This window comes from Corvus moneduloides, chromosome 6, assembly GCF_009650955.1.
Source record: "Corvus moneduloides isolate bCorMon1 chromosome 6, bCorMon1.pri, whole genome shotgun sequence".
Lineage (NCBI taxonomy): Eukaryota > Metazoa > Chordata > Aves > Passeriformes > Corvidae > Corvus > Corvus moneduloides.
The window spans coordinates 49978262-49991515 of NC_045481.1; the positions used below are offsets into that span (position 1 = coordinate 49978262).

At 44.6% G+C, this 13254-nt stretch overlaps 1 protein-coding gene across 6 annotated transcripts in view; it reads left to right on the forward strand.

Annotated features, from left to right (window-relative positions):
- Positions 1-8819: 8819 nt before the first annotated feature.
- Positions 8820-13254, forward strand: part of PLEKHA7 (pleckstrin homology domain containing A7) — a 152712-nt gene continuing 148277 nt past the window's right edge. For 5 of the 6 annotated variants that reach the window (XM_032111696.1, XM_032111699.1, XM_032111697.1 and 2 more), the window contains exons 1-3: positions 8820-8936; positions 9055-9131; positions 9263-9320. In XM_032111696.1, coding sequence (XP_031967587.1) covers positions 8854-8936; positions 9055-9131; positions 9263-9320 — 218 coding nt within the window. In that variant the 5' untranslated portion in view covers positions 8820-8853. The remainder of the gene's footprint in view (positions 8937-9054; positions 9132-9262; positions 9321-13254) is intronic. The other variant, XM_032111701.1, reaches the window with a different exon arrangement.

Genomic DNA, 13254 nt, shown 5'->3' on the forward strand with positions numbered 1-13254 from the left:
TTATGGGTATATTAAGAAAAATTAGGTGAAAATCTGTTTTATCTTTGACACATTCAAATTTGAAAACATCCCGTTGAACAGGTTAGTTTCTATTACTACTAAAGGGACTCCTCAAGGGTGAAGTTTTGGGTCTTCCAAAGCAAATGGAGACCAAACTTTGGGATGAGCCTGGAAAGTGAATTCAGAGGTCTTTAATTTCTTTAGAAAAAATGTCCTAGAGAAGATTGCTGGTAATACTTGACACTCTGCTTGCCCTAACTATGGTGTGTAGTTGCAAAAAAATGGCATTTGCCAAAAGGGCTGGAAAAAGGGTAATAACAGTCACAGAATAGTGGATTCAAAACTGGGGAAAAAAGCTTTGATGGGAATAAAGTGAGATATTTTATATGGGGGAAAGAAACCAAATGCATAATCTGTGAGGAGACATCAAAGAATTGAATAGTTGGATTTAAAATGTTGAAGATTTTAGTCTTAAGGATCAGTGACGTTTGTCTTTCTATTTGTCCTGTTTCTTAAAAAAGGATCTCTTCATACTCAGGTGTCATGGAATGACAAGGAGTCTGTTTGTGTTCATAAATATGGAACTGACTTCAAGTATCTGCTTTAAAACAAACCAAATGTTGATAGTCACAGGTACATCAGTATTGAAGAAATTAGGGTTTCTCAGTGCTGCTGGGCTTCCACTGTCCTTTGGCATAAAAAAAAAAGAAAAAAAAGAAAAAAAAGAAAAAAAAAAGAAAACTACCCTCAAGTGTTCATTATAAAACGTAAGTTAAATTTCTGGAAACAATCCCGTGACTTTGGCACATAATTGTTCTTTTGTATTTCTCCCTTCTACAAATAACTTGAGCACTGTGCAGACATTTAACTATTGCCACCTCTGTTTAGAATGATAAGACTTGTCATGACAAAATTATGGCTATTTGTTATTTAGTTTATATATCCTAGTGCAAGGATTCTAGGTGCTGGCTATGTAAATTATTGAGACTTTGTGAAATGCAAAAGAGAGAAAATGAAGAGGAGATGGGACTATATTAAACATAGTAATCATAAAAGCTTGTGTGACAGGAAATTGTAAATTGACTTAGTAATTATGGAATGCATTCATTCATTTCTGCTTTTGTGTGCATTTTTGTGCATTTCAGGGGACGTGCTTAACTCAATTCTATGAATATAATTCTTTTGCGCAAATGGGTGTTCAGGTGAGAGGGAGGTAATTAGATACATTCTAGTTTGCATCTAGAAGGTAAATCAGTAGGATGTCTTTAAACATGAAGGACATTTGTAAGGAAAAAAATTTTTTGAAGATATCTTCTGGATTTCACAAAGGGTATTTTCAGTGTGAACATACTTTTAAAAACTGATAGTGGTTTGGAAAAGAAAACCATTTAACTGAAGATAATTACTGGTTGGTTTTTTTTTTATTCCTAGGAGAGTTCAGCATGTTTTGGAAGGAGAAGTTTGGATTTGTTATGCAGCACCAGTGTTGCCTTCTCAATGTCATTTTCCCATCTGTCTTGCTCAGCAGTGTCACTGTCTGGGCTGATGCCTGTGTGCAGATCCTGCTGCACAGGGAGACAGTGAGCCTCCAAACTATTCTTGTACAATGTCATGCTCCATATCTTCCTCAAGGGAACTGTGGATACAATTTGAACTTGTTTATATTCTTTCCAGTGGCCAGGAAAATGAATAATTCCTTTTTCCGTATTTGGAATTCCTTCAACAATAGATTTGCCATTATTTAATCTTTCTTATTTTATCAGCTATATTTATCTTATGGTGCTCCTAGAATTCTATTGCCTGACATAAGTCCCATGGAAATTTAGGGAAACTTCTCAGTCTACTGCAAGGAAAATAGGCTCTAAAAGTCTTACTTTGTCTAAAATTTGCCATCACTTTCCCCACAGCATAAACTGCCTTGTATAGAAAGTGTAAAAGATGTTTCATTTAATGTCAGCACTTATAAAAAGATAAAACACAGTCTATTGGTGACAGTACCTCTTCTGTTCTGCTCAAGATTTATTTGGCCTTGTATTAGTATGTATTAATTCTGTCCTGGGAAGTGCTTAGGCTGGAAATGGGTGATGTCTTGCAGATGGTGTGCCAAATTTTTGTGCAGATCTTGTGACTCTTGCCACCCTTCCTTCTGTCTAGCTCTCCTGACTTCTGTAGGTTATGTGGTTCAACTGAAAGCACTCCAGATCAGGAATGAGTATGTGCGCTATATTTAGTCATGTCACCAGAAGTGCCATTGTGCAAGTTGCTTATCTTTCTTAACTGGATCAGGGATTGTCCTTCCTCTCCCTGTAAATAACAGAAATCTTTAAATTCAAGAGGTTGCCATGAATTCTTCCTGTCAACTAGATAGCCACTCAGTAAAGGTGCTCTTTAGTACCTATCAGGTGATGACAAAGTTTGATGTCCATCTATTTCTAAAAATCCTGACATTTTGAACCAGCATTTCTTTTCATAGAAGTATAGACTAAAAGGGACCTTGTGAGATCACCTGTTCATAGCTCCTGATCTGAGACAAAATAAGTATACTTAGAATTTCGCTGACAGAAATTTTGTCTGAACCAGCCTTTAGAAACTGGTGATATACCATGACATTCCTACTTAGGCTGCTTTACTGCTCATTATGTTTGGGAAAATTTCTATGTATCATCTATCTTCAAATTTATCTTGGCATAAATCAAGCTGTTTTCTACTCATCTTGACATGGATGAACAAGGAATAAAATTGACTGGTCTGTATTAAATCTCATCAAATGTACTTTAGTTTCAAAATAATACAACAATGATCTTTTTGTTATCTTGTTTGCTTTCTCTACCCACTACGGTAATGTTTGGTCTTTGACTTGAATCTTTTTAATTTGTTCTCTTCTTGTTTTAAACAATTTTAAGACTTCAAACTGGAAAAAAAATCTTTCTGCATGTTTGATCTGTTTCATTAAGTGCTTCTTCATCCTCCAGCTTGATACTGGCTCTAGCTGTGCATGGCCATTTTTGTTCAAATTGAAGAGTTCTGTTAGTACTGTTCTCCTGAGATGGCTTTTCCCCTGCTGTTTGAGAATCCAACATCTAAAGTTGTTCTCCCCAATTTGAACAAATACACCATAGTGATTCCTTAGTGTAGTTCTTCCATAATCTGAAAAGGTGCTGCAACTTTGGAGTAACGGCATTGGAAATTTTCCAGGAATGTGGATTTGCCTAATGTCTCCAAGATCTCTTCCCTATTACCCCTATTGTCTGATTAGCACATTCTTGCACCTCTAAGAATCAATGTATTGATTTCTGGTCTCTTAAGCACGTGCCACTGCTAGATGAGAATCACACTGCACAATCCTGAAGAACAGCGTGGTTGCACAACCTATATGTCAGTATAATCAGCCCATTAACTTCTCTGAAATTGTCTTGCAAATTAATCCGTCTCACCATGAAACCTTTCATGATTTTAATTCTCAGCTGTTCCGAGCAGAGCTGGAAAATCATGCTAAAAGGTATAATACATGTTTTGCAGCTAAAAGGCATAATACATGTTTTGCATTAGGGCTTATAAGCTTTCTTAACCAGGATTTAATAATTCAGATTCATTACTCTTCAAATGCTCTGCCTCTGTCTGGCCTTGCACCTTTTATAGGTTGTGCTTATCCTTTGTAAAATGTACAGGCCATGATGAAAAAGTTGTAACTAGAAGGCTTTTCTATGCATTGTACCTCATTTAAGCTTCCTGAAATAGCAACAGCTTTTGACCTCTAAGATCATCAAATTCAATTGTATTGAATTCTCTGAAAAATAGGAAATAGATCATTAGAGTACACACCATGCTGAAATCCAGCTGTGATTCTGTAACCTTCTAGATACTGGATCTAATTGTGACTGAAGGAAATGATACCTTTTTTTTTGTGATTCTTATATAGCATCTCCAGCATTATTTGCAGATTCCTAGTCCATGTTTTGTTGAAAAGTTATAGCATATGAAGGGTTGAAAAAGTGCAGGGAAACATGCAGACCTGAATGGTGCAAGGGGTGGGGGTGTATGTAGTGAAAGTGGGAAAAAGAGGAAATGAGAAGATTTGGATGTTGCCACCACCAGGGAGAAGCTGGGTTGTAAGGGCAAGGGCTGACAAGAAAGGGATGAGGTAGAAAGGATGTTCATATTCAGTGAGTTTATTCTGGAAATAGCAAGGGTATGTAGTGATAGGAAAAAGGATAATAGTTTTGTACTGAAAGAGGACAGATTTAGAATATATATTAGGATGAAATTCTATAGTGTGAGGGTGGTGAGGCTCTGGCACAGGTTGCCCAGAGGTGTGGATGCCCCATCCCTGGCAGTGTCCAAGGCCAGGCTGGATGGGGCTCTGAGCAACCTGGTCTAGTGGAAGGTGTCCCTGCCCATGGCACGGGGTTGGAACAGGATGATCTTTAAGGTCCTGTCCAACACAAACCATTCCGTGATTCTCTCTTTCAATGAACATGCAATGCAGACTTTGACATACTTTAAAACGTATCACTGCTCTCCCAATTTAATGAAAAAATCAAAAAAAGTGTTCCCAGAGGATGCAGACAGAGCAAGTAACATTAGTGACACATTGCTATAAAGCTGTCAAATGTGGGTTCAAACTTGCAGTATTCAGGGACCTCATGATGTCTCCTTGAATTACCCACTTATAAACAAAGGCAGCCTCAAATATCCTAGCTTTTATTAGACCCCTGTTGAAAAGCATATTTCACTTCCTTCAGCTGAGTTCCTGATATTGTGGCCCTAAAGTCCTAATTTTACCCCAAATAGCTTCTTACAGACAGTGCCTCTAGAGTGCAATGAATGATATGTAATAGAAAAGTGTCTGATACCAGCCAGGGAGGACTGGAACCAGAGCCTAAAAAAAAAAAAACCAAAAAAAACCAGAAAATACAGAAGCATCTGGTAATCTTATTAATGAATGATGCCTGGAGACATTCTTACTCCAGGGCTCTAAATCACAAACCTACCTCCTGATGAGGCCAACACAAGTCAGCTTGTGAACTTTTATTAATCTAGACCTTAATTTTGGAATAGAGCTCTGCAAGTTACTGTAGGAAAATAAGCTTTTTCAATAATGCATTTGTCTGTAATTTGCAGGTGTATGTGATAATGTGCTAATGCCTCAGGCACCGTGATGCATCAGCTCAAGATTTGGTCATATGACAAGGGTGACAAATTGAAACAGGGAGTTTCTAACTTGATATAATGAAAGCATTTTCACCACAGCCACATGGGAACTAGTTGCTAAGAGAGGCTGTTGAATTTTGGTCCTTGGAGCATTTTCACATCCTTACCTGGACAAAGGCCTGAGCCGCCTGGACTAAAATCAATGCTGACACTGCAGGAGGCTGCACTAGATGACCACTGTCTCTTTCATTGCAAGAACTGAGGAAAATCAATGAAATGCTATCTGGGTTCAAAACAAACAAAAGAAGGTGATTCCTCATACACAGCTCAGGTAAGATGAGCATTAGGAGCACTTTGCTACTGCTGGATGATAGAAGTTATGTGGGCTCTATCTGGACAGGTTCACAGAAAAGATCCATTAGGAATTACATATGGAAACAACATCTTGCTCAAGAGCTTTCTGAGCTCACAGCTTCTGCAGGCAAGCATTAGATGTAGCTACTAGAGCTGAGGGAAGAAGCTGGGGAGTTCCTATGACTGTCTGCACTCCTTCCTGGCACCTGCTCCTGTTGGGACATGAGTCAGAATATTAGGCTAAAGAGACATTTAGTTTGACCCAGTACAGATGCTTTCAGGGCCTGAAATCCAAACCACAATCATGTTTATTCTACGAAGCTACTATTCATTTGGGGTGGAGAAGCCTATTTTGTCACGGTGGTCGAGTGGCCAAAGCCTGGTGGAGTTACAAGCTAGATGCAGTGAGTTCATGCAGCTGATGGAGCATGGAAGACCTGCTTCAGAGCATCATGGCAAATGAGTGATTCCAGGCAAGAGTTGGTCTTATCTCTTCTGCACAGACCTAAGCATGCAATGACACTTAGTAACTTGTATTTGATTTACTGTGGAACTGCACTAGAACTGACTGTAACTGCAAGTTCTGTGATAATTCACACCTAACCAGAATTGTTAGGGCTTCTGTTGTGGGTTGACACTGGCTGGACATCAAGTGCCCACCAAAGCCACTCTGTGATTCCCCCTCCTCCAATGGTCTGGGGAGAGAAAATATAATGAAAGGCTAATGGGTTGAGGTAAGGGCAGGGACAGATCACTCACCAGTTACTGTCACGGGCAAAACAGAGTCAGCTTGGGGAAATTAATTTATTACCAATCGAATCAGAATAGTATACTGAGAAATAAAATCAAAAACACCTTCCTCCACTTGTCCAACTTGATTCCTGATTCTCTACCTCCTTTCCCTCAGTGGCACAGGGGGATGGGGAATGGGGGTTGTGGTCAGTTCATCACATGTTGCCTCTGCTACTCCTACACTCCTCAGGGGGAGGACTCTCCACACTGCTCCAGTGTGGGATCTCTCCCGTGGGAGACAGTTCTCCATCAAATTCTCCAACTCAGCCCCCTCCCATGGGCTGCAGTTGTGCATGTGCAGCTCCAGTATGGGTCCCTTCCTTCAGGAACAGGCTGCTCCAGCGTGGCTCCGCCCCAGGGTCACAACTCCTGCCAGCAACCCTGCTCCACCACGGGCTCCTCTCTCCCTGGGTTTGCAGGTCCCTGCCAGGACCCTACTCCAGCACAGGCTTCCCACAGGGTCACAGCCTCCTTCAGGCATCCACCTGCCCCGGAGTGCAGTCCTCCATGGGCAGCAGGGGAATCTCAGCTCTGGTGACTGGAACACCTCCTTGCCCCTCCTCCTGCGCTGCCTTCGGTGTCTGCAGAGCTGTTCCGCTCACATATTCTCACCCTGCTCTTCTCTGGCCCCAATTCCTCCTTCATGCTAACTTTTTCCCCTTTTAAAATCCCTTAGCTGATACATTGGCCAGCATTGAGTCCATCCTGGAGCTGGATGGCATGGCCTCTGTTGGATGTAAGGGAAGCTTCTGGCAGCTTCTGACAGAAGCCACCCCTGCAGCGCCCCCCCCCCCCCCCCCAAACTTTGCCATGGAAACCCAAAACAGTTTAAAAAAAAAAAAAGGCAGTACAGAAGTTTTAGTATTGGAAATTTTAATCAAAATTCTGACTTAGGATAAAGGGCTACAAGGTATTATTCTCTCCTGCTTTATAACACAAATGAAAATTCTGTGGATTGCTGGAAGATGAGACTTTTAGTTAGTCTGCTATGTGTGCCACAGTAATGACCATTCTTGGTTGTTCAATGACAATAGTATAGCACATATATAGTATAGTATCTTCTCCAACAGTGGTCAAAAAGGGAAGTCCATACAAAGCTATCCTGATGCACCATACCTGCAGTGTTGTCTGAAACTGGCATGAAATAGAGCAAAGACCTCTCTCTCCTGACTGATGCTGCTTTTCTTGTCTCCTACTTTTTTTCTGATGATTTATTTTGGTTATTTAGAAGAAAAAGCAAACGTTATCATTTTCCCTGTACTGCAGCACTCTCTCCTCTTACACTCTCCTACTGCATGCTGGCGTTCTCCCTCTCCTCCACAGCCGTGTCCTCAGTTGGTCTCTGTTTTTCTTTACTAACCTGTCCCCAGTGAGACTCACTCACCCTTTCCCACCCCTCCTTGCAGCCTGTCTTTCCCGTTTAACACTCCCCTTCTATGCCAAGCTAGCAAATGTCCCATTTCCTGCCTTTTTCATCCCTCTCTCTTCCCCAGTATCATGAACAGCGAGAACCCCACAGAGCCATGCTTGGCTCCGCCACTGCTCCCTCATTGAAAGAGGCATTTCTGCACCCTGAACCCCTTGGCTTTGTCAGTCCTCCTCTCCTGCTGCAACTACCGCTATGGCCAAGCCAAGGCACTGGCTAGGACTCCCCACCTGGCACCCATCCTCGCTCTGCTGGCTGACACTAGGATGAGAGTACGGGCTCTGCTGTACGGCAGACTACTCCTTGCTTGTCCCATCTACTCTGTCCCTAAACAATATCCTGAGTGACTGGAGCACTTAACTCTATCTTTAGCTGGAGCATCCCCACACACCACACAGCACCAATAAGGGTCTTGGTGTCACAGGTCTGACTGGGAGCCAGCACAGCCTCCCTGAAATTCACCGAGCGGGCTCTCTCACGTTACCTTTTCTAGGTCACTGATGAACACAGGGGCCGGCACAGGTCCCTCCCCATACCGGTGACAGCTCTGCTTTGTCGGCCGGCTGCTGCTGCTGCCTCTCTGCGCTGTTTTAACCTTGGTGCCCCCGTACCCTCTGCCCAAGGTTCAAAGTCCCCGCGGCCTGCCTGTGTCTCCTCACCTGGCGCCGCTGGCGAGCGCGTTCCTGGGGCACGGCGGCAGCCAGGTGCGCTCACACCTGTACATCCCCCGCCAGGACACGCTCCGGGCGCGGCTCCCAGGGCTCCCGCAGCGGAGCCCGAGACAATCCCGGTCCCTCCGCCGGGCGGAGAGCGCCTGCGGGGATGCGCGGCTCCCGCCCGCGAGTAGCCGCTGGCCGCGGGGGTGACCGCGGGGGGCCGCTGCGCCTCGCCGGGGCCGCCAGCGCACGCGGGGCCGGGGGGCGGGCGCGGGGCAGCGGCGGACAAAGCCGGGCGGCAGCACCGCGGGCTCCCGCTCCCGCCGCCGTGGCCGCGGCCTCCCGAGGGGCGGGAGGTGCCGCCCCCGGCCCGCGCCGCGGTGGCGCTGCCGAGCAGAGCCGGGCGCTGGGCGCCGAGCGCCGGCCGCCCGCCCGCCCGCACCCCCGCCCCGGCCGGCTGCGCGCACGGCGAACATGGCGGCGGCGGTGGGGCGGGACACTCTACCTGAGCACTGGTCCTACGGCGTCTGCAGGGACGGGCGCGTCTTCTTCATCGAGTAAGGGGGCGCCGCGGGGAGGGGCGCGGGGCGCAGCGCGGCCCCGCTCCCGCCGCCGCCCGCACGGGCGGCCCCGCGCCCTCGCTAACAGGTGCATGTTTTCCGCTTCTCCCTGCAGCGACCTGACCCGCAGCACCACTTGGCTGCATCCGCGCACCGGGGAGCCCGTCAACTCCGGCCACATGATCCGCTCAGGTGGGTGCCCGGGGCCGGCGGCGCGGCGCCCCCTCCTCGCCCCCCGCTCCGCGGCCGGGAGCCTCCGCGGGCGAAGTTCTCACCCCTCCTTCCCGCTCTCTGTCTCTTTCCCTCTCCCCCGTGCCTTGCAGACCTGCCCCGCGGATGGGAGGAGGGGTTCTCGGAGGAGGGCGCCAGCTACTTCATCGAGTGAGTACCGGCTCCGGCCCCGCGCCGACCGCCCATGGCCGGGGGGCGCTGGCGGCGCGGCCCCGGCCCGCCCGGAGCTCAGCCCGGCCGGCCCCGCACCGACCCCGCACGTCCGCCGGGTTCATTAATGATCCACGCCGGCGAAAGTGGCACCGGCGTGCGCCGTGCCAGCGGGAAAGTTGGCTCCGGGCGCGGCGGGATGCGGGATCCCCCCAGCCGCGCTCTGGCGGTGGTCAGCAACAGGTTTCCTTGGAGGCGGCACTTCAGTTTTCCCTGTTTGTTTGGGGTTTTTTTGTGTGTGTTTGTTTCGGTGTTGGCTGCTCCCCCCCTCCCCGTTATTTACAGTGGGGTTTGCGGCTGAGCAGGTGGAGCATTGCCTTGCTGAGCGCCGGCCGAGGTGGAAGGTGGTTTTGTTATTTTAAATGGCTCGTGGCTGTGGACGCAGCCCCGGGAAGTTTTGCAAGTGAAAAGCTTCCAGTGTTTCTTCCCAGAGACGGGGCTGAACGGATGAAATTGCCTTGCCACGGCTGGTGGTGGCTGTCGGGATCTTTCATGTGGCGTTTCTTGTTCGGAGAGCAGTTACAAGCAGGGATGTGCTGCTTATTGAGGTGCTTTTCTTCTATGAGGTGCAAGCATGTTGCAGTAAAATAGGATAACTAAGAGCTTCTTTCAAACATTGCAGATATAAGGCTTTTACAAATACAAACACCGATGTAAAAGTAGAGATTTAATCATATGAGTAAAACTCTGGTACACCTTGGATATAGAGTCATGTGTTGCTTGTGATGTCTTTGCATTTTCCTTTGGAAATCTGAATACCTGACAAATTTAATGGAACTAACAGAAAAGGACTGGAAAATGCTCAGACTACCTCATTGCTTCAGTGTGGCACTGGGATAGCTAGCCCAGGTCGTTGATGTGTCACCGTTGTCCAGTATTGGAATGCATGCAGAGCATACCCCAAAATCTTTGATTAACTTGAGGTTTTAGTAAATATCAGGCTTCCAAACCGTACTGGGCCAGGTGAAGGAGCAGTTGACTGAGTGCATCACAAATGCCTCACATGTAGGATGTTTGTTAAATAAAATTCCAGATAAGCCTAAAATGTCCTTCTTTCACCTCCAGAGGAAAAAAAGGCATTCAATCTTCATTTGTCTGAGCCAGAGAATTCTGTACAGTGCTGGGCAGGGCAGTTAGTTTAGCCCTTGACTCTTGAACAGGAGGTAGTAGCAAAGCCTTGGAGAGCAGCTCAGTAACACTTAGAGCTGCCACCCTTTATCTGTGGCCAGTGCATTGAAAGGAAGGAATAAAAGTTCTGCTGGTTACACAGAGATCGAACTCTAAAATGTCCAGTCTGTAAATGTACTGTAAACAGATCCTTTACATGGATACATAAACGCAAACTTCTAGATGTAGGACAACATCTGTTTGTTTTTCTGTCTTTTCCAGAAACTTACTAGGGGATTTTAGAACAGCTTAAATTTTTTTCCAAACAGCTCTGTTTGGAAGACCATCTCTTGTCTTGTTTGTTGGGCAGTTACAAAACTTTTAATTTCTGATCCATTAAATTAGAGTTACATGCAGTGCATTTTCATAACTTGTGCTAATAGTGTTCTTTACCTTGGGCTGGAACTGCTTCAGGAAATGAAATAAGGAATGGAGTACGTATTTTACTGAGCAATTTAATAACCTCAATCATCTTTGGCCAAGCAAAGTTTTTTGAGGACACAGCAAGGTTTTAACATAAATCTGTTCAGTTGTACTGCCTCAGACCAAAGATTCTCCTGATACTGAATACAATATTTAACTCTTCAGCAGTGATACTTCCCCCAGCACTGCTCTAACCTCTTCAATTTCAGCTCAGAGGCTTCCTGAGCTGAGTGGAATTTCTCATTTTTTCTTCCATGAGCATACTGAGCTCTTGTGCTCATATAAACATCAGTATCCTTAGATGATGATTTCCATACCTCACTGCTCTGTTCATTCCTCCTATGTTGCTTCCACGTGATGAGTTCTCGGCTTACAGGAAAGGTTACCGGTCCCTAAACGCATGATTTCACATGTTGTACCATTAAATTCCATTTTCTGGCATTCCAGCTCTCAAAACCCGTGAACTCTCCTGCATAACTACCCAGTCCTTTTGTACTGGTGACAGTTCCAGTCTGGTGTCGTCTACAGAAATTTCACAAGCACATTGTTACTCCTTGGCTACTAATTTACTGAAGGGTGTCAGGAGGAACATTCCCAGTAATGCCACCCCCTTGTGATAATTTCCACTATTAATGCAGCCTACTGTAGTTTTTCCACATTGGCCACTTAATGGATGTTATAAGTCTTATTATTTCTCTAATGAAATTAAAAGTATTACTAAGTATTATTGCTATTTTAAATAACTTCAATCAAACATTTTATTTAAATATATAGAGGCTAACTCCACTTACATAACTGATTTCTGGTACAGAGATAATGAAAATATTAGATAAAATATGGGATGTGAGCTGTCTTTAATGTAAAAAAAAATTAATCTTATGTTCATTTACTTCCATGTCTTTATTACTTCTTTTAATACTGTGGACAAACTTGAAACATCATATAATAAAACAAAGGTTTATAAGCTGGTCAAGCTTAATTTCAAAACCAGATAAGTTTTCTCTCCTTTCCACGTAACAGGAGTTTGAAAGTTTCCCAAACTCTGCTTCTTTTGGGTAGAAGCTTTCCAAATTAACATGCTGTAGTTTAGAATGTTTTTTGCTGTTTTATAGTTGGGCAGCTGCCCTGTTGTTGAAGGGGTACTGCTTTCCCTTAGGTTATTTACTAGAGATGCTTGTCTGAAATCACATTCCCTCTTAGCCTTGTTTTGCTCAACTAAGCAAGCCAAGTTCTTTGTCCAGCCCCTTAAAAAGAGCTCTCCGTCTGTTTGATTATCCTGTAGTTCTTTTCTGCACCTCTTGCAATATGAAGTCATCTTTGTTGCATGTGAGTGAACAGAATCCTGGGCCGGAGTGAGCTTTTGTGAGGCTCTCAAACAACAAAAGTGCTTTCTTGGCTCTAAAAATGTCTCAGTTTTCTGCATTTTAGGTTTTTTGGCTATTTAGGGAAGACACCCACACTGACAGCACATGTGAGTGCTGCCAGTTGACTGATATATGCAGATCTTTCTTTTTCTTTACTGCTTTAAATTTGAAGAACTGTAATTTATATTAGGAAGCTACGTTCCAGTTCTTCCCATTTATGCACATCCATGTCTTCGCGAATGATTTTCTCTGTTCCAGATATTCTTCAGCATTTCTTGATAGTGGCAAACCCTGTTAGGGCAGTGCTGCCTCTTATCCTAAAATCACTAAATAAAACATTAAATAAGTGATGTATAAACTGATTCTTCTGGATCTCCATTTAGTAGTCTTTGTCTAGAAGTATCATGGATGTTGCATTCTTTGAGTACTGAATACAGCTTGCACCACACTTTTCCATCTCTTTTGTTTGTTTACTGATGTTTTTTAAGTACCTTGAGTTTGTTGGGCATGTGCTTTCTGGGAGAGGCACACATGTGGAACTGAATGAAGACTGGACAGCACTGGTTCTGGTTTGTTTCTGGTGGTTGGGTTGCTGATGTGAAATGTTAAGTGTGGCTGGCAAACTCTTTGGGGAAGGAGATGGGACATGCAGGGAAGGTAGTGATGATAGTAAAGCAGTGTGTGTATGCATTATAGTGCAGTTTTTTCTTTCCATTTGCTTTTCTTTGTCTGATCATCCAAAAGACTTGGGGAAGTTGGAAAGCTTGGAAATCATGGAATGTTTTTCATTACTTTCTTACAGCTTTCAAAGATTGAGATGGCTATTGGTGTGAAAGGATCTGTTCTTCCAGTGTTAGATACCTAACTGGCTTGTATTTAAATATGTTGAAAAAAGCGTACTGCTGCTACAGAGGTTCTTT